The 25032-nt window shown below is 40.0% G+C and overlaps 2 protein-coding genes across 2 annotated transcripts; both read right to left on the reverse strand.

The window, feature by feature from the left end:
• Window positions 1-1419: 1419 nt before the first annotated feature.
• On the reverse strand, window positions 1420-6462 carry eif2b2 (eukaryotic translation initiation factor 2B, subunit 2 beta). The gene is made up of 8 exons (XM_062043484.1): window positions 6185-6462; window positions 5959-6079; window positions 4148-4299; window positions 3916-4079; window positions 2009-2104; window positions 1801-1938; window positions 1672-1738; window positions 1420-1604 (listed from the first exon to the last, which is right to left on the reverse strand). Exons 1-8 carry the CDS (start codon window positions 6354-6356, stop codon window positions 1447-1449), a joined length of 1068 nt encoding a protein of 355 aa, XP_061899468.1. The 5' UTR covers window positions 6357-6462; the 3' UTR covers window positions 1420-1446.
• Window positions 6463-7357: 895 nt separating this feature from the next.
• Window positions 7358-20491, reverse strand: tmed10 (transmembrane p24 trafficking protein 10). Its single transcript, XM_062044532.1, has 5 exons — window positions 20261-20491; window positions 16572-16692; window positions 16409-16482; window positions 8521-8647; window positions 7358-8437 (listed from the first exon to the last, which is right to left on the reverse strand). The coding sequence occupies exons 1-5, from the start codon at window positions 20435-20437 to the stop codon at window positions 8316-8318; spliced, it is 621 nt and encodes a 206-aa protein (XP_061900516.1). The 5' UTR covers window positions 20438-20491; the 3' UTR covers window positions 7358-8315.
• Between the last annotated feature and the right edge of the window lie 4541 nt (window positions 20492-25032).

A 25032-nucleotide genomic window follows, 5' to 3' on the forward strand; every position in this document is an offset into this window, starting at 1 on the left:
ATATACCGGTACTGTGTATTCTGCATTTACACATTGGAAATTATTTCAAATATATTTTTTCCAATATTTTTGTTATAAGTTCATTTATTACAATTGTTTAGTAAGTCCTTTGTTTACATTTAAGATGTTTTTTTTTTTTTACAATTTTAGAATTTTAACATAAACTTTTAAAAATATTCTGCTACTCATTATTGCACGTAATGATATTTCTCAACTATTTTCAGATTATCCAATTTGAATATTGTTGTTTTGTAAAATATGTATTTTTCAAATGTTTGATTTTTCATGGTCCTTTTTTATTTATTTAAAAAAGGTAAAATTGTTTATTTAGGTCATTGGTCAGTTCCGCCCTAGTGGCTCCCTGAAGCATTTTAAAAAAAGGATTGAAAATGGAAAAAGATGGGGGAAAAATGACTTTTTTGTTTTAGTATGTTTTTTGTTTGAGGACAAACATGACACAAACCTTCCCAATTGTTAGAACGCCCACTGTTTAATATTTTTCTGTGTATGCCTCACTGATGAGAGTATTTGGTGAACATCCTTTTGTCCTACTAATTTCGGCGGTTCTTGAACTCCCCATAGTGTGGACTGTGACGGAACAGTTTGTTTACATGTAAAATCTTCCACTCCTTTGTCTCATTTTGTCCACCAAAAGTTTTATGCTGTGCATGAATGCACAAAAGTGCGCTTTGTTGACATTATTGACTTGTTGGGAGTACGAATCAGGCATATTTGGTAAGTGCATGACTGCAAGCTAATCAATGCTGTTTAGGCTAGCTGTATGTACATATTGCATCATTATGTCTAATGTGTAGGTTTATTTGAGCTCATTTAATATCCTTTACTTGTATCCTCTGTGTATATAATTAAGTTTTGCATGTCTTATGACACATTATCTGTATGTAATATTGGCTGCATGTCAGATAGTTGTTTGTGTGCCAGGTTTGTTCCAGACCACAGCAAACATTACCCAGCTTGCCAAAGATTGTAATAAATCTATTAAAAGAAGAGACCCTGCAGTTTCTTTTAACTTGGACACACACATCTATACCTTTAGCCATTAAACATTTCCAGGAGTTATCTCACCTTCTGAGTAGCCTCTGATGTACTAATGGTTTCTAATGTTGTAAAAATGTGTAGAATAAATATTACATTTCAACATTTCTGTCAACGAAGATTTGCTTCAGCCTCCGACACAGTCATTTTGATAGTAGGCTATTTTAGCTAATCTAGACACTTACATCATGTGTTGCCTTCATTATAACACTTATATACGGCTTTTCATTTTTTGCGACTCCAGACAGATTTGTTTTTTGTATTTTTGGTTCAATATGCCTCTTTCAACATTTTGGGTTGCCAACCCCTGATTTAGAAGGAGTGCACACATTTAGCATGCTTTGCTCAATAAAATACACAACTATTTATGTATTTCTTTATTTCTACCGTTTACAGTTCATGATCTTCGGGGTGGTAGAGTTCACTCATGAGTCTGTAGATGTAGGATGGTGCGTGCCCGCCAATGTTGGAGATAAAGAGCGTGATGAGCTCAGGTGGGACGTAGTCAAAGACGGGGCAGTGCACGTTCACCTTGGAGAGGATCTCGCCTACCAGACAAATACTTTATTGTGAGGTCAAAGGTGCTTGGCTTTCAAAAGAAGGTGGAGCGTTTACCTTCAGCAAATGGAAGCACCTCATGAGGGGAGACAAACTTATGGAAGGTGTCCTCCTCGTTTGGAAACTAAGACAAAATGGCGTATTGTTAGTATTTTTCTGAATATGTCAAATCATGAGTCTTCCTACCTGAGGCGAGAGCTTGAACATGGGGGCGCAAACAATGAGCGGCGTAGAATGGTGCTTAGCAGCCAGGGCCAGGGTGTGTGTGCCGTTTACGGCTCTCAGTCCTCCGTTGGCGAGAACTGTCTGTGTCCCGATGATCACCTGACACACACAAGGCAAGCACATTTCCTCCTGGCTCTGACATCACTTCCTGTAATGTTGACTTAGTTACCTTGTTCACACGAGACATCACAGCAAATATGGCGGCGTCTGCAATGACAGTCGTTTCAATCCCAGCTTTGGACAGACTGGTCGCCATCTCGTGACCCTAGTGAACAAACAATACATGACGGTGTGACATAAAACACAACTCAGAATACAAACCAAGAATATAAGACAACCCTAAATATAAAGAGCCCCACGAGGGTGACAGAAAGGAATGCTCTGCTTTGGGTGAAGTCGTTTGGTTTGCATGTATAAATCTTGACACCGAATATAAAAACTCGGTTTCAGACTTTTTTCTGGGTAAAAATACTTATATTTATACTAAGGTGTGTCTCAAAAGTCGAACAAAAATCTAGAACTCAAATCAAAATGTGTAAGTACCGTATAATATAAGACTTACAAAATAACCTGAACAAGACAGGTCTGCCTTATATTAAAGGCCTACTGAAATATATATATATATATATATATATATATATATATATGCCACAAATTAATCCCACATAACAAACACCTAGGTGTTTGTTATGCTAGCTCCTAGCTCCCGTCCATATAACCCGCCAATACAACTCAAACACCTGCACAACACACACAATCACTCAGCCCAAAGGACCGTTCACCTAACCCAGGGGTCGGCAACCCGCGGCTCCGGAGCCGCATGCGGCTCCTTGACCACTCTGATGCGGCTCAGCTACATATTGCACACTCGACATAGATACTTTTTAAAATGTATTTTGTAATTTATAATTGGCCTCACGCGGGCCGGACAGGGACGCACAAAGGGCCGGATGCGGCCCGCGGGCCGCAGAATGCCCAGGTCTGGGCTAGACATCTAAATGCAATATTTTCCAACAGGTGGCGCCAAATGATTTCTCTACGGGAAGGTTCCAGACACTCTCTCACACACAACAATTATCTGGAGACAGCAGGCACAACACAAAGGTTTTAAACTGCTTTTCTCTCCGTCACTTCCACAAACCCGTGAGATGAAGTTACAACACAACTCAAACCAAAATGGCGGTGACGAAGTGTAAGTACCATATTGACCCAAAAAACAGCCAGAAAATGACAGGTCATCTAATATTGGGGGTCTTGAGATTCATGCATACATCAGGTGGAGCCAAACAATTTCTCCACAAGTCAGAGCTTTTCTTCCGGTCAGTCACGCGCTCGCTCACAAGTGACCTAGAAAGATGCAGCCGTGACTCAGAGACGACCCGCTGGAAAAGGTGTCTTGAAGATTGTCAGCAAGTTAGACTTAGACTTCCTTTTTATTGTCATTCAAATTTGAACTTTACAGTTAGCAAACAACTATAAGGAGTTATGCTAATTTTAAGATAGTGATCTCTGAAACAAGAGTCATTTAAAACTCTCTCTTTGAATATTTTTGAATTTATCTTCTAAAACAGTGGTCCCCAACCACAGGGCCACGGCCCGGTACCGGCCCATGGATCGATTGATACCGGGCCGCACAAGAAATAAAAAATAAATAAATAAATAAAAATAAAAATAAATAAAAATATTTTTTATTAAATCAACATAAAAAACACAAGATACACTTACAATTAGTGCACCAACCCAAAAAACCTCCCTCCCCCATTTACACTCATTCGCACAAAAGGGTTGTTTCTTTCTGTTATTAATATTTCTGGTTCCTATATATCAATACAGTCTGCAGGGATACAGTCCGTAAGCACACATGATTGTATTTCTTTATGACAAAAAAATAAATAAAATAAAAATACCATACACCCCCCGGTCCGTGGGACAATTTTTCAAGCGTTGACCGGTCCGCAGCTACAAAAAGGTTGGGGACCACTGTTCTAAAATATATTTTAAAAAATGGTTCTTAGAAAGGTCATCTTACAGTCAGGATCACCTTACGTGCGGGTCAATACAGTAAGCACATCTTACCTGACAAAAAGGTGCGCACTCGGCAACGATGACGTGGAACTTGCGCTTGCGAGCCGCGTCTTCCAGGAAGGCCTCCACGGTGCGAGAGCGTCCAATGGTCATGATGACCTCGTTGGAGTGAATGTGCTCCAGAGCTTGCATGGCGATGTTGTCGGTGGTTCCCTCTGGAAAATATATCATACCATTGAACGGGGGACGTCACAGAGGACGAGGAGGAGGGCGAACAACTCACCCAGCTCCGTAAGCAACTCGTTGATAGCTTCGATGACGTTAGCTTTGAGAGGAGCGAAATGCTGCCTGAAGTTCTCCTCACTGAGGCCCCCAGACGTCAGCAGCTTGTGGAGGGATTCCTGCTGATCAGTCTCCTCGCTACTACCTCGAGACCTGCAGCAGATCAAGAAAACATTAGGTCACACTAAAATGCCCCATACAAAAATTGACTTTTTAATGAAGTTATGACAGCATTAGAGGCCTACTGAAACCCACTACTACCGACCACGCAGTCTGATAGTTTATATATCAATGATGAAATCTTAACATTGCAACACATGCCAATACGGCCGGGTTAACTTATAAAGTGCAATTTGAAATTTCCCGCTAAACTTACGGTTGAAAAACTCCTTTGGATATGACGTATGCGCGTGACGTAGCCAGTAGAACAGAGGTATGGCTCCCCCATTGAGGCCAATACAAAAAGCTCTGTTTTCATTTCATAATTCCACAGTATTCTGGACATCTGGGTTGGTGAATCTTTTGCAATTTGTTTAATGAACAATGGAGATTGCAAAGAAGAAAGTTGTAGGTGGGATCGGTGTATTAGCGGCTGGCTGTAGCAACACAACAAGAGGACTTACTTGGATAGCAGACGCGCTAGCCCATGCTAGCCACCAACCGATGCTAGCCGCCAACCGTATCTGTGATCGGGTGAAGTCCTTCGTCGCGCCGTCGATCGCTGGAACGCAGGTGAGCACGGGTGTTGATGAGCAGATGAGGGCTGGCTGGCGTAGGTGGAGCGCTAATGTTTTTATCATAGCTCTGTGAGGTCCAGTTGCTAAGTTAGCTTCAGCGTCGTTAGCAACAGCATTGTTAAGCTTTTCCAGGCTGAGAATTATTAACCGTGTAGTTACATGTACATGGTTTAATAGTATTGTTGATCTTCTGTCTATCCTTCCAGTCAGGGATTTCTTTATTTTGTTTCTATCTGCATTTGAGCCAGATGCTATCACGTTAGCTCATTAGCTAAAGAGCTTCGCCGATGTATTGTCGTGGAGATAAAAGTCACTGTGAATGTCCATTTCGCGTTCTCGACTCTCATTTTCAAGAGGATATAGTATCCGAGATGGTTTAAAATACAAATCCGTGATCCACAATAGAAAAAGGAGAGAGTGTGGAATCCAATGAGCCAGCTTGTACCTAAGTTACGGTCAGAGCGAAAAAAGATATGTCTTTCACTGCATTCTAGTCCGTCACTCTAACGTTCCTTATCCACGAATCTTTCATCCTCGCTCAAATTAATGGGGTAATCGTCGCTTTCTCGGTCCGAATCGCTCTAGTTGCGTTGAAAACAATAGGAAAATATGTGGAGCTGAACAACTGACTACGTCACGCTACTTCCGGTAGGGGCAAGGCTTTTTTTTATCAGAGACCAAAAGTTGAGAACTTTATCGTCGTTGTTCTAAACTAAATCCTTTCAGCAAAAATATGGCAATATCGCGAAATGATCAAGTATGACACATAGAATGGATCTGCTATCCCCGTTTTAAAAAAAAAAGTCATTTCAGTAGGCCTTTAGGGTTGTACGGTATACCTGGTATAGTAACACGGTACTAATGAATCAAAAACGGTACTATACTCTGTTTGAAAAGTACCGGTTCCCGGGTATGATGGCGCGTCGTCACGTCATGACATTGCTGGTTTTACGAGCAGAAGAGCATGTTCGGCAGCGCACAATCACAGAGTACTTACAAGCAGACACTGTGTGTAGACAGAAAAGGGAGAACAGACGCATTTTGGCTTAAAATTAATTAGTAAGTTAATAGTCACCTGGCATACTCCTCTCTGATGATCTTCAGCACTCGTCTGATCATGTTGCCCACAGTGGTCTCTGATGGTAGGGCAGCAGCCATCCTCCTCCCCTCCTTGCGGATGATTTCCATGAGATCCCCTGAATCATTATTACATTACATGTTCTTATTTGCTCATTAAAATGTAAAATATACCTTTTCCAGGTATCAAATATCTAAGACTAAGTATTGGTATTTGAGAGGACCTGCACTGCTCCACCGGGCCTGGGATGTGATTCTGCGGAGCAAAGATGTCGTTTCTCGGGCTGTCTCCGCCGAGCCCCGCAGTGGTCCTATGCCGCTACCCCCTCGCTTTAGGTCGGACAAAAAGGCCTCGACTCTCTCCGTGAGGTCCGTTTCTTTGTCGGCTCCCGGCATTATGACATTAAATACGTCTTGGTGTACTACAATATACAATCGAATTTAACTCGTGTGTTTGTAGTTTAGTGGTGAGGCGGCCATTTTAAACAAGGAAGTGTTGACACGTACATCCGGGTGACGGTGAAGTAGGCGGCGTCTGATTGGCTGTCGTGGTTGGCTGCACCTGTCGTGATTTGGATTAGGCCTTCAGGAAAATAAAATAATAAAAATAGGCGTTTAGGAAATATTTCAGTTTTTAAGACTTAGGTAATATACAGGTTCATAACAACTTTTATTCCTATTCATCATTATGTAGTGATTATAAACAGTTTCATGGCAAGTTTTTTTTTTGTTTTGCTGCAGCTGTTACATATACTGTAATATTATACATGGTAATTGGGATTTGTTATATATTGTATATATTATATAAAAATATATTATATATCAGTATATAATATATACTGTATATATAATATGTAAATATTACACATGTTATATTCTATAAGTAATATCATACATGGTAATTGGGATTTGTTATATATTGTATATATTATATAAAAATATATTATATATCAGTATATAATATATACTGTATATATAATATGTAAATATTACATATGTTACATTCTATATTGCTACTACAGTACATTTCTAGTCTACTTTATACCTGCATTATTCTTTCCATCCTTTGTAACTGAGCTACTGTGTGGAACAATTTCCCTTGTGGATCAATAAAGTTAAAGTCTAAGTAAACCATCATGGTAGAGTTTAAACACATTTGTAATTAAAATATATATATTTAGAATAACATATAGCATACTATTCTTTTTAAAGGGAGATATATTTAGGTTATATGTCACAAAGTGAAAATTACATACATTATCATTCCAATGAGGTGCAGTTTTTTGGCGTTTCCTTGAATTTTGTGTGCATTATATAAATATAAAATACATCTTAATACATGGTATACATGATTATATATGCTATATATGTGGTACATAGTTTTGACACAATTCAAATGAATCCATCCAACATTTTATTGAATAAAAGCCCGAAACAGAGTTTACAAAATTTGTCCACAAAATAAAAATAATTGTGCACAATGCACAAGTTCACTGTTAAAAAGACACCCATGACAGATGCCTAAATAATTAACCCCTTTAGAAGCAATCTGTATTTCTTTGCACGCTTCCTCGCATATTTCCATGTAACTAAACCTCCTAAATTTCCCTAAAGCAACAGAAAAACAAAACAACAAATTGGATGGATGATACAATAACTGGGAATACATTTTGTCCACCAGTATGGGTTTATCGCAAGTGTGACAGGATGCATACAAATCTGGTGTTTCAGTGACTTCCTGTCAAGATGATTTTTGATGAGTGCCTTATTTACTCATGAGTGTTTTGAAAACGAAAACAACATGCACCAGCTCTTACAAGGGGTCATTTACAGTGTGAAAAAAATAACTCAAGAGTGTCAAGTGGCTATATAACATGTATGCAAATGGAGCGACTTATTACAGAAATACAGTGGTTGCTTATGTCCTCGAAAAAGTAACCAACCACACGTTCATATAGCCTTCACTTGATGTAAGGGGCACTAAGGACCTGGCAAAGTGTTCAACATGAGGGCGAAATACATTCTCATGGCACATCTGTTCCAAAGGGAGCTTGCAAACAAACACTTGCTGGGGAAGCTGCAACATTCAAGAGAGTGTGAGTATGTATAAGAATATTTCTCAGGCCACTGCACTTGTCATGTTTCAAAACACCAAACAAACAAGCCGATCTTTGGGTATGTGTGTTGTTTCCCTTCCCTCCACCCAACAGGACAACCAGCTTTGAAAAATAGAATTTGAGCCCCCCCGCTAAAACTTCACTTGCCGTCCAAGGGGGATGGATGTGAGGACATGATGTTGAGCCCAAAACAAACAAACAAACAAAAAAAAAAAAGGAGTTAAGAGGACGAGAAGCTCTACTCGATCAGTTTCTTTGCCTTGAAGAAGCGGCGCAGGTAGAAGACCTGCCACGTGGCCAGCCCGATGAGGCAGCCCATGGAGAAGATGCTGAAGTACAGCACGCGTGTGTTGGTGGACTCTGGAAGGGGAGACAAAATGTGTGATGGTTTATATTGTCAGCAGCCATGTTTCTTTTTTAAGCCGTGCTGACTTATAGCTCACCATTAGTGTCCCTCATCTCCTCTTCTCTTTTCTTCATGTAAGCAAAGTCATTGACGATGGATTCTGACAGATCCTCCAGTCGCCTCAACTCCACTTCCAGAGGCTTCAGCTTCTCCACCTTGGCAATCTGAAGCAACAAAGACGACACCAACCAATTGTATTTTCGCGTTCACACCAAGAAGTACAAAACGCAGCGCACCATCAGCACAACCCAAATGGTGTGTGCAGCGTTCCTGAAGTGTATATAGTATAACTATTGTAGTGTGCTGAAGGAAGTATTCCTCATAAAAGTAGAGGGCTTTACCACATGCACTGAAACTTATTACATGCTATTTCCAGTAGGTGTCACTCTTACACTTTGTATGCAGTGACCGCTTCTATGTCAGCTACCTCTATTTGTTCATAATGTATATTTTCTGCTGCATCTACTCTCTATTTTATGCTGCAGCTGTTACATATACTGTAATATTGTACATGGAAATTGGGATTTGTTATATATTATACAAAATATAATATAAAATAATAATCATATCAGTATATATTATATACTGTATATATATGTAATATGTAAATATTAAATGTATTATATTGCTACTATGGTACATTTTTAGTCTACTTTATACCTGCATTATCCTTATCATCCTTACCCTTTCCATCCTTTGTAACTGAGCTACTGTGTGGAACAATTTCCCTTGTGGATCAATAAAGTTTGTCTAAGTCTATAAGTCCAAGTTAATGGATGAATATAAAAACATGTCAAAGTAATGTAGGTAATGTTAAAACGTAATGTATTTAAAAAGCTGAAAAAGTTAAAAAACACCCGTGTTTAAGAGTCATTGGGGGTATTTTGATGTTCCCAACCGTTTTGAGCCCAAAGCCGCTCAAATTGCCACAAACCTCTGATGTAATGGAATACTACTGTGCTTTAAGAGGAGTTCACATATTGCCAGAAATATTTAAATGTGGGTTTGGCAATTTGCCATGCTCCGCTAAGGACCGTGTTAACACCCTACACAAAACCTGTTCATCTGTAAGCATCCGCCCCGAATCTTCAAAACTGCGGGAACCGCCAAAGAAATTATAACGTGTTTTCGTGGCAGTATGGTTTGAAATGGACTGTGTTCAAAATGCCTTTCACTGTAGAAAGAACAGCAGCCTTTGTGTTTGCACCGCAAGATCCTCGATAATACTGTGTTAAAGGGGAACTGCTCTTTTTTGGGGAATTTTGCCTATTGTTCACAATCATTATGAGACAAGAACATAGGTCTGCTTTTTTTATTGAATTATTCTAAAGATGATAAAAAAATGCGGCTAATGGGAGTCACCGTTGTAGCCTTTAGTCTTCCAAAACAACTTCAAAACCCTCCAATGTTTTATATACACACTGCAAGTATAAATAACTATGGATTTTTTTTCAGAAAAAATTATATGTAGTGCTTGCTATTGCATGCCTTTAAAACTAATAGTATCCATTATTGCAACAAATATTATGGTATATTATCATACTTCCCCAACATTTTTTGTCTAAATAAAAATACTTAAATATCTGCTTGACTTGTGATTTTACAGAAAACTACCCATCAAATTAATAAAAATGACAATACATTTTAGAGCAGGGGTCACCAACCTTTTTGAAACCAAGAGCTACTTCTTGGGTACTGATTAATGCGAAGGGCTACCAGTTTGATACACACTTAAATAAATTGCCAGAAATAGCCAATTTGCTCAATTTACCTTTAACTCTATATTATTAATAATTAATGATATTTATCTTTGTGGAAACACTGATCATCTTAATGATTTCTCACATTAAATATATATGAAATAGATAAATATCAATATGCAACACTTTATTTTTATATTTTCTTTAAGTGCACATTTTTCAAATTGAACATTTTCAAATGATCACTTCTAAGACAGTCTTGTGAAATCAAAATATCCCATTTTAACTAGCTAGCCACTAACATTTTTTTAACAAATCATGAATTACTTTGCATTATGTTTGTACAAATAATAACTCATGTAAAATAAAAAATAATTTATGGAACATCATTAGTAATTTTTCCTGATTAAGATTAATTTTAGAATTTTGATGACATGTTTTTAAATACCGGTAGGTTGAAATCCAATCTGCACTTTGTTAGAATATATAACAAATTGGACCAAGCTATATTTCTAACAAAGACAAATCATTATTTCTTCTAGATTTTCCAGAACAAAAATTTTAAAAGAAATTCAAAAGACTTTGAAATAAGATTTTAATTTGATTCTACAGATTTTCTAGATTTGCCAGAATATTTTTTTTGAATTTTAATCATAATAAGTTTGAAGAAATATTTCACAAATATTCTTCGTCGAAAAAACAGAAGCTAAAATGAAGAATTAAATTACAATTTATTTATTATTCTTTAAAATAAAAATAAAAAATTTACTTGAACATTGATTTAAATTGTCAGGAAAGAAGAGGAAGGAATTTAAAAGGTAAAAAGGTATATGTGTTTAAAAATCCTAAAGACATTTTTAAGGTTGTATTTTTTCTCTAAAATTGTCTTTCTGAAAGTTATAAGAAGCAAAGTAAAAAAATAAATGAATTTATTTAAACAAGTGAAGACCAAGTCTTTAAAATATTTTCTTGGATTTTCAAATTCTATTTGAGTTTTGTCTCTCTTATAATTAAAAATGTCGAGCAAAACGAGACCAGCTTGCTAGTTGTGGGGAGGCGGGGCCGGCGGACCGACGGCGCCCGTTCCAAGATGGCGGCGAGGAGGCGTGGATGAGCGAGCGGCAAGGTGGGGCGCGCTGGGAGCGACGCCGCAATCAGCATAAGGAGCGTGGAGCGCGCAGCTGTGGACAGTGCAATCACCCTCTCGGACCGTATAAAAGGGTGAGAGACGTGAACATTAAGGGAGAAGACGGAGAAAGACGGCGGACGGGAGGAAACCATCCTCTGCTACCACGCAAACGACGGCGACGTGCTGCTGAAAAGCAGACGGCGGACGGGAGGAAACCATTCGTGTGCTCACGTGAGAAAAAAGGCAGCTGCTGAAAAGCACGCAAAAGACTATGTGATTGAAATAATAAAGAAGTTTAAACCGTCTCACGACAATATCTTCCCTGGATGGTCCTGAGAACCCGCACGACAGTTAGGACTGTCACACTAGTAAATAAATACAATTTAAAAAATAGAGGCAGCTCACTGGTAAGTGCTGTTATTTGAGCTATTTTTAGAACAGGCCAGCGGGCGACTCATCTGGTCCTTACGGGCGACCTGGTGCCCGCGGGCACCGCTTTGGTGACTCCTGTTTTACAGCATATTACTGTAAATTGAAAAAAAAATTTGCATTACAATTCTGGCACATGGTCAGGATTGTACCACCTCTGCCTCAATTTGAGCCAGCAAAAACCCTGTATATATGTATATGTAGTAACAGACACAATCATAAAAATATGTAACATGTTCAATATTTACCGTATGTTGGTTATTTTAAGCATTACCAGAACTTCTTTACTCAACGCGTTTATTTCCGTTGTCATAGCAGCGCACTTCCAACTTCCGGCAGCAAATGTGTATTCCTACTTCCGGGAACAAACACGATCGTGTTATAGTCATGGCAGACTCGGTTATAGAAGAGAGGGTAAAACGTTGGAGCAGAAAGAAGCCGTGAGAGGGAGGTCGGCATGACCCGGCAGTGTAAATGTGGGACTTAGAGCCAGGCTATGCTTACCCAAAGTCAACTTGAAAAAACTTCCCTGGCCAGCTGCCCAAAAAGACAGCCACTATAATATTCAATCAATCAATCAATGTTTATTTATATTGATCATGATACATGAAACACGCCATGCTTGTTATTACAACTACATACACTGTCGAGCTAGCTGTGTACAAACAAAACCAAAAATGTGGGCTAATACTTTACAGATACGGTACTGTAATAAGATTGTTCATGTTTTTTAGTCAGTACAGATTAGTGCCCTATCACATTGTGTTGTGCATTACAAACTCAAATGCGATTCAACCGTAGCTAACTTACAGGTAATGCCGTAGAAGGCAGTTGCAAAACGCTAGATAAACAGTTCCTTTGTGTTCTCTTACAAAAACAATGTCGCAACAGCTTGGTTATTGTACAGGTTACGTAACGTAAAAGAAGTATTGTTGGTGGTTTTTGGATGCAATTTTAAAGTGATTTAGAGGCAGAATGCATTGCTCCCATTAGCTGCATTGCCAGCCACCTAGAACGAGCAGATTTTTACAAATTAGAATGTATAAAAAACAAAACATCTTTTATCTGCTTGTCTCTCATTAGGGTTGTGAACGATAGGCAAAATTAAAGTGCAAAAACATTGCCATAATCCACCAGTAATATTTTCCTCTCAGACCGTCACGATGTGAAGACGGTAACACACAAAAGATGCAAAGCTGAAGGCGGAGGCATCACAGGCTCATCAAGAAACTATACAGCGACACCGCGATTGATACGGAGTAGAGGGTGGAGGACTCTGCCCCTTCTCAGGTAGATCCTAAAGATACTAAATGACATGACTCTCCCGTGAAAACAGTCAGGATCAAAGCCCGCTCGGAACCATAGATGAATCCAGACCTATTAGCTGCCATAAAAGACAGAGACAGGAAATACTCTGAATACCAAAAATGTAAAACAGAAGTAGATAAACAACCCAATAATATCAACCTCAAATTATTCCTTTCAACTCTCAAAAAGCAATGCAATAAATTAAGAAATAAGTCAACCAACCTGACTAAATCCTTAAAAAAAAATTACATTAACGACAAAATAGAGGAAAACACAAATAAGCCACGTGAGCTCTGGAAAATTCTCAACAACCAGCTTCCTGGTTGCAGCCAGAAACTTAAAACAGGACTCACCAACATCAGCATCAAGGAGGGTGACTCCCTCATTACAGACAAAATGGAGGTAGCTAGCAGACTTAACATCTTTTTCACCAGCATAGCCACAACTCTTGTCAACAAGCTGTCCCACCACTCTGGTCGCTTTGGTGTAGAACACATTAAAGCCTTCTACAGAAAGCTAGGAGTATCCAACGATGATTTCAAATTAGAAATGGTCACAGCTGATGAGGTGTTTAAAAAATTGAGCGCGCTCCACCCTAACAAGGCCACCGGCCATGATAATATTCCCTCCAGATTCCTCAGGGACTCTGCCTCCATCATTGCCCCGATCATCACGCACATAATAAACCTATCAATTACAATAGGCCAAGTACCAAAAGATTTTAAGATTGCAAGAGTAACTCCCCTCTTTAAAAAAGGAAGCAAATTGGAACCTGGCAACTACCGACCTGTTTCTATTCTCAGTTCCGTTTCGAAAGTAATGGAGAAAATAGTTTATGAACAGGTCGATAGTTACCTTGCCACTAATAAACTCATGTACAAATTCCAATCCGGCTTCAGAACTAACCACTCCACTGACACATGCCTTCTCTATCTGACCGACCACATCAAACATGAGGTGGACGCGGGCAAATACTGCGGCATGGTCATGCTGGACCTTCAGAAGGCCTTTGACACCGTTAACCACGCTATACTGTTGGATAAGCTCAGAGAAATCGGATTTAACAAAACCTCATGGAGCTGGATGCAATCTTACTTGGAGGGGAGGGAGCAGGTGGTAGAGGTGAACGGCACCGTGTCCCCCCCCCTCTCGGTGAGCCGTGGAGTCCCCCAAGGCAGTATATTGGGACCTTTACTGTTCCTAATATACATAAACGACATGTCATCGGCATGCGACTGTGAATTGTTTTTGTTTGCGGATGACTCTGCCTTGCTGGTATCCGGCAAGGACAAGTCACAGGTGGAGAAAATCCTCAGTGCTGAGCTCTGTAGAACTTGCACCTGGCTCGCTGACAACAAGCTATCCATACACTTGGGTAAAACAGAATCCATCCTGTTTGGGTCCCACATCAAACTTAAGAAAGTCAATGACTTCACCATAAAAGTAGGTGACATTGTTATCACCAGGAAAGATGAGGTCACCTACCTAGGTTCCATTCTAGAGGCTAACCTTTCCTGTGATAAAATGGCAACCAAGGTAATCAAAAAGGTTAACCAACGAACGAGATTTCTCTACAGAATTTCCTCTCTGGTCAACAAAAGCACCTTGAGGATTCTGGCGGGAACTCTCGTTCAACCCTTTTTCGATTACGCATGCACCTCCTGGTACCCTAGCACCTCCAAAACCCTCAAATCTAAACTCCAAACATCTCAGAACAAGCTAGTCAGGTTACTTCTAGACCTCCACCCCAGATCCCACCTCACTCCTACCCACTTCTCTAAAGTGGGCTGGCTCAAGGTGGAGGACAGTGTTAAACAACTTGCACTGAGCCTAGTCTATAAAATCCGCTACACCTCCCTGATACCGAAGTACATGTCAAACTACTTCTTTAATGTAAATGACCGCCATAACCACAACACCAGGGGGTGCTCCACTGAACACGTTAAACCCAGATTCCGAACTAACAAAGGTCTTGACTCATTCTCTTTCTATGCCACATCAATGTGGAATGCGCTCCCAACAGGTACAAAAGAAAGGGCATCTCTATCCTCCTTCAAAACCGCAATAAAAGTTCACCTCCAGGCAGCTACAACCCTAAACTAACACCCTCCCCGGATTGCTAATAATCAAATGTAAACAATCAAATGCAGATACTTTTTCTTTTTCTTATGCCTTCTGATCTCTCTCTCTCTCTCTATGTCCACTACTTGATGTCCATACCCCCCCCCCCCTCCACACCCCTGATTGTAAATAATGTAAATAATTCAATGTGATTATCTTGTGTGATGACTGTATTATGATGATAGTATATATGATAGTATATATCTGTATCATGAATCAATTTAAGTGGACCCCGACTTAAACAAGTTGAAAAACTTATTCGGGTGTTACCATTTAGTGGTCAATTGTACGGAATATGTACTTCACTGTGCAACCTACTAATAAAAGTCTCAATCAATCAATCAATCAATCCGTGGTACTAGCCCATCAATTTGTTGTTGTTGTTCAAAACAAACTGAGAAAGGCTTTCGGCAATTGTGGGGACACGGTTCACGTTGGTTTCGGAACCATCTAATGTGTGAATATTCCTTCCCAATAAAGCACAGGATCAGGTTTGGGCGCGACAAAACCTTGTTTTTCAATGCCTTTTTTGCTACTGCCATCAATGCAATGTATGTAAAAGAAAAATAAAAGTGTGTATTATTTTTCAAACAAATCAACACTCGCACTTTCATAATTGAGATGCATTCACATTAATTAAAAATGTTTTTCTGCAATTACTTAATTTTAAAAATATTGCTTCTCAAAGTTTTTCTAGGACCAGATCGGCCCCCACAGGCCAGTACTGTGTCTAGATAGCCCAAATTGATTGGTCTTCAGAAAACCATTGATCTCACACTGAATGGGTCACTTGAGCTCCTTGCGCAGTGTAGACGCCCACACAAGCTGACTGGAAATCCACAGAAGCATCACGCACACTTGCTGACAGCAACACGTCATGTTGGTGTGGGGGCCCAATTCTCAGCGTTATCATCACCGTGGGTGTACTTATCAAGTGTTGCATGAGAAAGCAACGGTTTGTGGCTAAAATTAGAGATGCAACGTCAGCATTGTAGCAAAGTGCGGTAGATTTATAGGGGTTACTTCCAAGAAAACCTGCAAATTGTAAAAAAAAGTGGACAGTTGCATTCGTCACAAATATGCGTGTTAAATGCCAAATGTACTGTGTATATCATAATGTGGGGTAGTACTAAACAAGTGTCTACTGTAAATTGTATGTGTGCATTTAATTATGTAGCTCAACCTGTTTAGAGTTTCAAATCCAAACATTTAAATACAAAATGGACAAGGATTCTTACCTCTTCATAGTTTTTGGCCTCCACACCATGCTTCATGTCCAGGTTGACCAACTGGTCTGGAACCCTACCAGTTCCTGTTTGCAGGGAAGCAAATATTTTTTATTTTAAAACATAGATATAATTATTTTAACAATACAGCAAAGTGTGGTTATCCATCACTTACCCATGGGGGACTTGCTCTCAAAGCACACCTCAAACATGTCGTAGTCCTCTGTGGTGAAGGCAAACTTGCCTTTGGTTGCATCTTCCTTGGAGTACAGAGTGTGGCTTGAGGAATCTGTGATCTGCAGCATCGCAACAAAAGACAAATCCATCATATACAGCATAAAATTGCAGTGTTGAGTTGGGACATGTGTAAAATAATGTATGCTTCATTCATGCTACAACAGAGCAACAGTTATTTTATCATTCAATAAATTGTAAATGGGTTATACTTGTTTTTCTACCTTCAAGGTAATCAAAGCGCTTTGACACCATTTCTTAGGGGTGTAACGGTACGTGTATTTGTATTGAACCGTTTCGGTATGGGTGTTCCGGTTCGGAGGTGTACCGAACGAGTTTCCACACGGACATATTAAGTAGCGTAACGCAAGTTGTGTAAACAATGCACGCCGAGGCACAACACACAACATGCTAGCAGCTAACTGGCTACGATAGACTGACCATGCGTCCTCTTTTCACCGGACATGTCCTCTTTTGCAGAGCTGTCAGGGCGGAGTTTCTTAAATGCCTCAAATGTCCGGCATTTTGAGTTAGGGTTGCGTGTATTTTCACTGTACGTTCAGGGTTAAGAAGGGGTTAAAAACAAAACAAATTGTGCGCGCAGCAGCATTCGTGAGGGAGGGGCAGAGATAGAGAGAGCGAGAGTTATGATAAACACGTATGCGTCGCCAGGGTCTGCTTTTTATCCATAGATTTATCAGATTTAATTTTTTATTATCTGTGCAGGGGTGTCAAAAGTGTGCCCCGGAGGCCATTTGCGGCCCACAGCTAATGTTTTAAAGGCCCACGGCACATTATAAAAATACTATTAAAATAAACAAAAACATAACAAAAGTGAAATAAAAAAGCTTAAAGGTTAAATTTAATTTAGAAAAAGTTGCAATGTTGACTAATAAAACAAAGCTGTTTTTTTCTTTCAAACTATCCTTGCTCAAAACATAATATTGAATCAAAATCAATGTTATTATGAATTATTGACTTATCCAAGGTTCCGATTACTTCACATCAAATATTACACTAAGAAAAATAATTTTGGTGGAAGATTTTGCAAATTTGGTAAATAACCCAAAAATTTATATTTTGTTGTTTTCTTACTGTACCGAAAATGAACCGAACCGGGACCTCTAAACCGAGGTACGTACCGAACCGAAATTTTTGTGTACCGTTACACCCCTACTATCTCCACATTCACCCATTCACACACTGATGGCAGGAGCTGCCAATCAAGGCCCTAACCACAACACATCAGGAGCAAGGGTGAAGTGTCTTGCTCAAGGACACAACGGACGTGACGAGGTTGGTAGAAGGTGCGGATTGAACCAGGAACCCTCAGGTTGCTGGCACGACCACTCTCCCAAACTGCGCCACGCCGTCCCCTCAATCTATTCAATCTATGTATCTCTCAGACGCATCCTCGCTCATCCATGCGGACTTGACACTGGCTGAGAGTTGGTGGAGTCGGCTCTCTTGGTTGCTTTGTTGGGTCTGCTCCCGTCTCTGGCCATGCTCACCCCACCCCAGCAGATGAGGGCGTGGAACACTGCAGAGGCCACCACAGTGTATATGTTTTTTTTTGGTGTTTTACTTTTGTAGCTGTATGTAGAAATGGCTGGTTGCATCAGCTCTGCTCTTTTAATGTTCTTTGTGTGCTTTGATGTTTCCCTCTTACACACATGCTTATGTGTGCTATGGCCTCTCCAGAGGCCCAGGCTAAGTTTAATGCCCCCACTCGACATCTTTTCCATAATTATCATCTCTTAAGACTGACAGAGTTCAATATTTATCACAATGCTTGTCTAACCTAATCAAGTCCTCCACAGGCTGAATCTCAGGCTCTGTAGTTTGGTTCCTATATATCGTCCCCAGCATGCCCACAACACTCGTAACTTTGACCTGATATCAGGAAAACAGTCTACTGGCTTGTACTGCTCGAAGTGTTGTATGCAGAGGACCAAAGATTTGGAACCGGCTTAATGAGAGACACAGGATGCTGTATTCATTCTCCAACTTCAAAAAGAAACTGAAATCTTACCTATTAACCACCTATCTCTAATGCCTCATGTGGGGTAGACTACTATTGGCTTGTGCTTGGTGGAATGAATGTATGTATGTATGTATGTATGTGTATGATTGCTTTAGTGCTGTGTACAGCTCCACTAATGGACATCGGAGTGTTACTTTTACTGTTGGGTTGTGCTTGGTGGAATGAATGTATGTATGTGTATGCTTGCTTTAGTGCTGTGTACAGCTCCACTAATGGACATTGGAGTGTTACTTTTAAAGGCAAAATTAAAGTATTGCTAGAAACATAATTTCATATGGGACTTTATTGAATTATATGTATAGTACATGTTCCAAAAAGAAAAAAGCATAAAACACAGTATATTTAAATATACAAATATAATATACATGTAAAAAAGGGAATACATGTTCAAAATAATCTAGTTTGGTTACGCCATCATAATGCGCAACACAAGGTTGTAAAAGTTTCAACTATAATTCTAAATAAGATTTCAAAAGCAAACTGAAATCAAATACACACAGCTTAAAGATTGATCAATACCTATTTATGACGATTTATCAAAATATAAAAGAAATATACCTGAACAGAACACTCATGATGGTTACACCAAAAAGTAACGCTATGAATCGCGTTTTTTCAATTTTTTGGGGGCATTTTTATGCTATTTCCAAGCATCTCCTTTTTATTAACGTTGATTTTAAATGGTCAAACTAATGCATATTATATATGCATGCCCAAGTAAACAAAAAAAAAGGTCATATTTATTTTGACTGTTACATTTTGAAGTACATTTGTGCAGGTGGGTGCGAATGTACCCATTACCAGAGCTGTACACTGCTCCTATTTTGTGTTGATCATATAGCGTTTTTGTGCTTGCCACCATGTTTCAGCATTCCATGCATATACTGACCTCTGGACCCCCTGCCAAAAGCTTCTTCTAGCTTATCTGGGGGACACTTTCACTTACCACAATCCGTACATGGATATTCACTACTGTTGCAATTGTAATATGGTATTGTGAATAACTTGAAACTTGAAGGACCCGTCAGCGATCCCGTTCTGTCTCCATGTAATGTTTGCCTACTATTGAATGGGATTGTGCTGAACATCTTAATTTCCCCTCCGGGATGATTAAATTATTTCTGATTCTGATGTAGATTAAAAAGGTGTTAGCTTTATGGCTAACATGCTAACGTCACCAGCTGCCATTAGAGTGGAGCGTAAGACTGACGTGTAACAGCAAGCACAACCCAAGCGAGGTTTTTGAGTTGATTTCACACGCTAATAAAGGTGTAACCAACAAAAAATATGCATATATGCACAGAAGGAGCATTTGTCAAAGTCTGGAATGTTCGGTGCTGTGAAGTGTAAAGTAGTGGTTGGGCCAGTTAGCTACTAGTTGTTAGCTTGCTAAACCAGGAAGTCGTAGTGTGGGCCCTGAGTTAGCCACAAGCTAGTTGCACTTGGCTAACAGCTGACATTTTCCTAAAGACTTAATTTCACTTTAAAGCCAAAATGACTACTTATTGTGGTATTTAGACAAGACTGGAGCTTGTGCGGCCTGGCTGGCCGGGGGTTACTTATAGCTACAGCTCGCAGCGGCTCACCTTCAGGTTCGTTTTGGTGTTCGCCTGCTCGCTTATCTCATATTCCCCCGTGACGAGCACGTCTTTGTGAATCTCCTCCCGTAAACATTTTCTCGAATTGACCGGCAAAAAGAAAGAGATGGAAAAGGCCGACTCAAAGAGAACCGGTAACAGCAGTAGCGTCGCCAGCCGCGCCATTGTTGCTCCACTCCGTCGCTGCCCCTCAGCCAACCAGACTGTGCCAAATAGCGAGCTTGACAACGTCTTCCTCCACGCGGAATACCGCTGTCGCTGGCTGCAGCGCCACTACTGGCCGGGAGTACGAACTGCACACATTTTGCCACATCACTGTTTTAAAACCTGTTGCATTACAGCAGTGTTTTCAACCTTTTTGGAGCCGAGGCACATTTTTTTTATTGAAAAAATGCGGAGGGACACCCCCAGCAGAAAACATGAAAAAAAACCTCATTAGTCGATATTGACAGTAAAAAGTCATTCTGGCAAGTGTTGGATATGAATTCAAACCATAACCTCTTGTCTCAAAGTGTCACGACCTGTCACATCACGCCGGGACTTATTTGGAGTTTTTTGGTGTTTTCCTGTGTGTTGTGTGTTGCACTCCTATATTAGTGGCTTTTCCTGTTTTGTTGGTATTTTCCTGTAGGAGTTTCATGTCTTCCTTGAGCGCTATTCCCCGCACCTGCTTTGTTTTAGCAATCAAGACTATTTCAGTTGTACGGAAGCTGTCCTTCTTTTTGTGTGGACATTGTTGAATGTCATGTCATGTATGGATGTACTTTGTGGACGCCATCTGCTCCACACGCTGTAAGTCTTTGCTGTCGTCTAGCATTCTGTTTTTGTTTACTTTGTAGCCAGTTCAGTTTTAGTTTTGTTTTCTATAGCCATTCCTAAGCCTTTTCTTAGCGGCACTCGCCTTTTGTTTATTTTTGGTTTAAGCATTAGATACAACGTTTACAAAGCAATTAGCTACCTGCTGCCACCTACTGATATGGAAGAGTATTACACGGTTACTCTGCCGAGCTCTAGACAGCACAGACACTCAACAACGGCACATTAGTTGCAGATTATAATTACTGGTTTGCATAAAATATTTTTAACCCAATTAGGTGAAATTACATAATCTCCCACGGCACACCAGACTGTATCTCACGGCATACCAGTGTGCCGCGTACATTACAGGTCATGTGAAATTAAATTTTTCTATTTTCAATTTGTGTAAATAAACCTTTAAAATATTCTGGGAACATTTTGTTTTGTTGTCTAGCTATTTTGAATGAATGACTATAGGTGACAGTTCTTAGTAGTACCCCCCTATGCGACTAGCTGCTTGACTTCCTCACAGACTGTTAGAATAATTATGTATATATTATCACACTAACTTTGGTATGCTTAAAGTCCATTGCTTTAGTTATTAGCTATTGTGCTCAAGTTTGACTTTTTCTAATGTGTGCAAGGACAAAGACTTCTTGTCTGAGGGGTGGCCTCAGCCGTAGATGTTATCTTTGTTTGAGCCCGCTAACAGCCAAGGACTTCAACGACGTCAACGAAGATAAGATTCCAACACGCAGACTAAGCGAGGACAAGGTGAAATCACAAGGCCCCCAGAACATTCCGTCACTTATCGTGAGTCCTGGACCTGCTTTGCATAATAAATGTGACCACTCCTTTTAGAGGCGGCCTTAGTATTGTTGACTGTGGAACTCCTGAATAAAAAGAGGAACGCAAGAGCTGAACCTTAGAACGTAGGGCGAGACTGTGACTAAGGGTCCGGCTCCATGCGTTCTCCTCATGAGCTAAATTGAACTCTGTCTCTGATTGATTCCTTGCTTCTTGTCTGATTAATAGATGTCATCAGTGTTTGAACCCGACACAGACAGACCCCAGTCTGTGAAAGTGGGCGACAACACCTCCAGTGCCCTCTCCCTGAGCACCAGCTCCCCCCAGGGCTACACCCTGAGTCCGCTGCTGTTCACATTGATGACCCATGACTGCTGCGCCAGGTCCACTACTAACCACATTGTGAAGTATGCGGATGATACAACAGTAGTGGGCCTCATCCGTGACAACAATGACATGGAGTACAGGGAGGAGGTGAAACATCTGGTTGACTGGTGCAGAACCAACAACCTGGTCTTTAACATTGACAAGACCAAGGAGATCATCGTCGACTTCAGGAGGCGCCAGACCAGCCACACTCCACTCTTCATCAACGGCACAGCGGTGGAGATGGTAAGCAGCACCAAGTTCCTGGGGGTGTAGATAACTGACAATATCACCTAGTCCCTACACACCGGAGCTCTTGGAAAAAGAGCTCAGCAGCGCATGCACTTTTTGCGTCGGATGAAAAGAGCACAGCTCCCTCCCCCCATTCTCACCACATTCTACAGAGGCACTATAGAGAGCCTACTGACCAACTGCATCTCTGTCTGGACTGGAGCCTGCAATGACTCAGACTGGAAGTCTCTGCAGAGAGTGGTGAGGACGGTGGAAAAGATCATCAGGACTCCTCTTCCTCCTATATAGGAAATCGCAAAAAGCCGCTGCCTGACCAGGGCTCAGAAAATCTGTAAAGACTCCTCCCACCCCCACCAAGGACTGTTTTCACTGCTGGACTCTAGAAAGAGGTTCTGCAGCCTCCGTAGCAGAACCTTCTGGTTCTGTAACAGCTTCTTCCCTTAGGCCATAAGATTCTTGAACGCATCATAATAATCCCCTCAATTCCTCCCAAAAACATATTAACTCGCTGGACTATAAAGACAATGCAAAAGTGCAATATATTTATCTGTACAGTAATCGATTTATTTATATCTGCACCTTATTGCTCTTTTATCCTGTAGTACAACGAGCTAATGCAACAAAATGTTATTCTTATCTGTACTGAAAGGTTCAAATTTGACTGACAATTAAAGGAAGTCTAAGTCTAAGTCTAAGTCTCTTAGGCAACGTGTCACAAAACTATGCGCTTGTGTTGACAACAAAAATCAACCCATTTGAAAATCCACTTTTTTACTCCACATTTATTGTATATTATTTAAATTTGGAATATGAGCCTTAAGTCTTAAATCTGCATAGTTGTCCACAACATTTTGAACTTATTGAAAATTAGACAATGTTATTCATCCCACTATGTGAATTATAATTTACTTTACTATTTATTTATTTCAGAATTGTATTATTTATGGAGTAAATTGTGTACAAATTGAGAACAAGAAGTTAATAATAATGTTAGAAAATGGGTATTATTTAGGGTTGTCCCAATACCAATATTGTAGTACCGGTACCAAAATGTAATTTGATACTTTTCGATACTTTTCTAAGTAAGGGGGACCACAAAAAATGGCATTATTGGCTTTATTTTAACAAAAACATTTACGGTACATTAAACATATGTTTTATTATTGCAATCGAAGAACAATTTTGTCCTTAAATAAAATAGTGAACATAGGAGGCAACTTGTCTTTTAGTAGTAAGTAAACAAACAAAGGCTCCTAATTTGTTTGCTGACGTATGCAGTAACATATTGTGTCACTTATCATTCTATTATTTTGTCAACATTATGAGGGACAAGCTGTAAAAAGGGATTATTAATTTACTTGTTCATTTAATGTTAATATGTGGTTACTTTCCATTTTCAACATGTTCTATCTACACTTCTGTTAAAATGTAATAATCACTTATTCTTCTGTTGTTTGGATGCTTAACATTAGTTTTGCATGATACCACAAATTGAGGTATCGATCCGATACCAAGTAGTTACAGGATCATACATTGGTCATATTCAGAGTCCTCATGTGTCCAGGGATATCTTTACATATATACTTAAAGCACTTCTTCCTGAGGACATTTCAGTGTTATATCTTCACCTTTATCGTTAGTTTTTAGGCCCTTTTCTGTCTACGCACTGTGTCTGCTTGTAAGTACTCCGTGATTGTGCGCTGCCGAACATGCTCCACTGCTCGTAAACCCAGCGATGTCATGCCCAGGAACCGGTACTTTTCAAACAGAGTATAGCACCGTTTTTGATTCATTAGTACCGTGATACTATACCAGTACCGGTATATCGTACAACTCTAGTAGGATTAAATAAGCTCTGCTTCTTCCTACTTCTTTTCGAACATGTTGAAAATAGAAACTGGAAATTGTGATGCATCATGTTGTACTTGTATGCACGTTCAAATTCACATAAGTGTTTGTGTACATACTGTATACTGTAGCGTAGAAAAGTCAATCAATCAAACTGCAGCACTTTCAATGCGCAGGCAAGTGCTTAACACCAAAAAAAGTGAAGTGAATTTTTTTTTTATATAGCGCTTTTCTCTAGTCACTCAAAGTGCTTTTACATAGTGAAAACCGATATCTAAGTTACATTTAAACCAGTGGGAGCAGGTGGGTAAAGTGTCTTGCCCAAGGACACAACAGCAGTGACTAGGATGGCGGAAGCGGGGATCTAACCTGGAACCCTCAAGTTGCTGGCAAAGCCACTCTACCAACCGAGCTACACGGAAAACACACACACACACACACACACACACACACACACACACACACACACACACACACACACACACACACACACACACACACACACACACACACACACACACACACACACACACACACACACACACACACACACACACACACACACACACACACACACACACACACACACACACACACAACTATTGATAATAACACAACATGGCATGCACTGAAGATTGAGGAAAAGCATACAAAAGTGTGTTTTAACTGTAGAATTGTTTTCTCAATAT

The sequence above is a fragment of the Entelurus aequoreus genome, linkage group LG04 (assembly GCF_033978785.1).
Source record: "Entelurus aequoreus isolate RoL-2023_Sb linkage group LG04, RoL_Eaeq_v1.1, whole genome shotgun sequence".
Classification (NCBI taxonomy): Eukaryota; Metazoa; Chordata; class Actinopteri; order Syngnathiformes; family Syngnathidae; genus Entelurus; species Entelurus aequoreus.

Excerpts from the sequence above, each read along its gene's own strand:
- eif2b2 (XM_062043484.1), bottom strand. The coding sequence starts at position 6,356 with ATGCCGGGAGCCGACAAAGAAACGGACCTCACGGAGAGAGTCGAGGCC. Across the intron at positions 6,080-6,184 it reads GGCCCGGTGGAGCAGTGCAG|GGGATCTCATGGAAATCATC; the intron begins GTCCTCTCAAAT and ends ATAATGATTCAG. Across the intron at positions 1,939-2,008 it reads TGATGTCTCGTGTGAACAAG|GTGATCATCGGGACACAGAC; the intron begins GTAACTAAGTCA and ends TGTGTGTGTCAG.
- tmed10 (XM_062044532.1), bottom strand. The coding sequence starts at position 20,437 with ATGGCGCGGCTGGCGACGCTACTGCTGTTACCGGTTCTCTTTGAGTCG. Across the intron at positions 16,693-20,260 it reads ACACCAAAACGAACCTGAAG|ATCACAGATTCCTCAAGCCA; the intron begins GTGAGCCGCTGC and ends GCGATGCTGCAG. Across the intron at positions 16,483-16,571 it reads TGAGAGCAAGTCCCCCATGG|GAACTGGTAGGGTTCCAGAC; the intron begins GTAAGTGATGGA and ends CCCTGCAAACAG.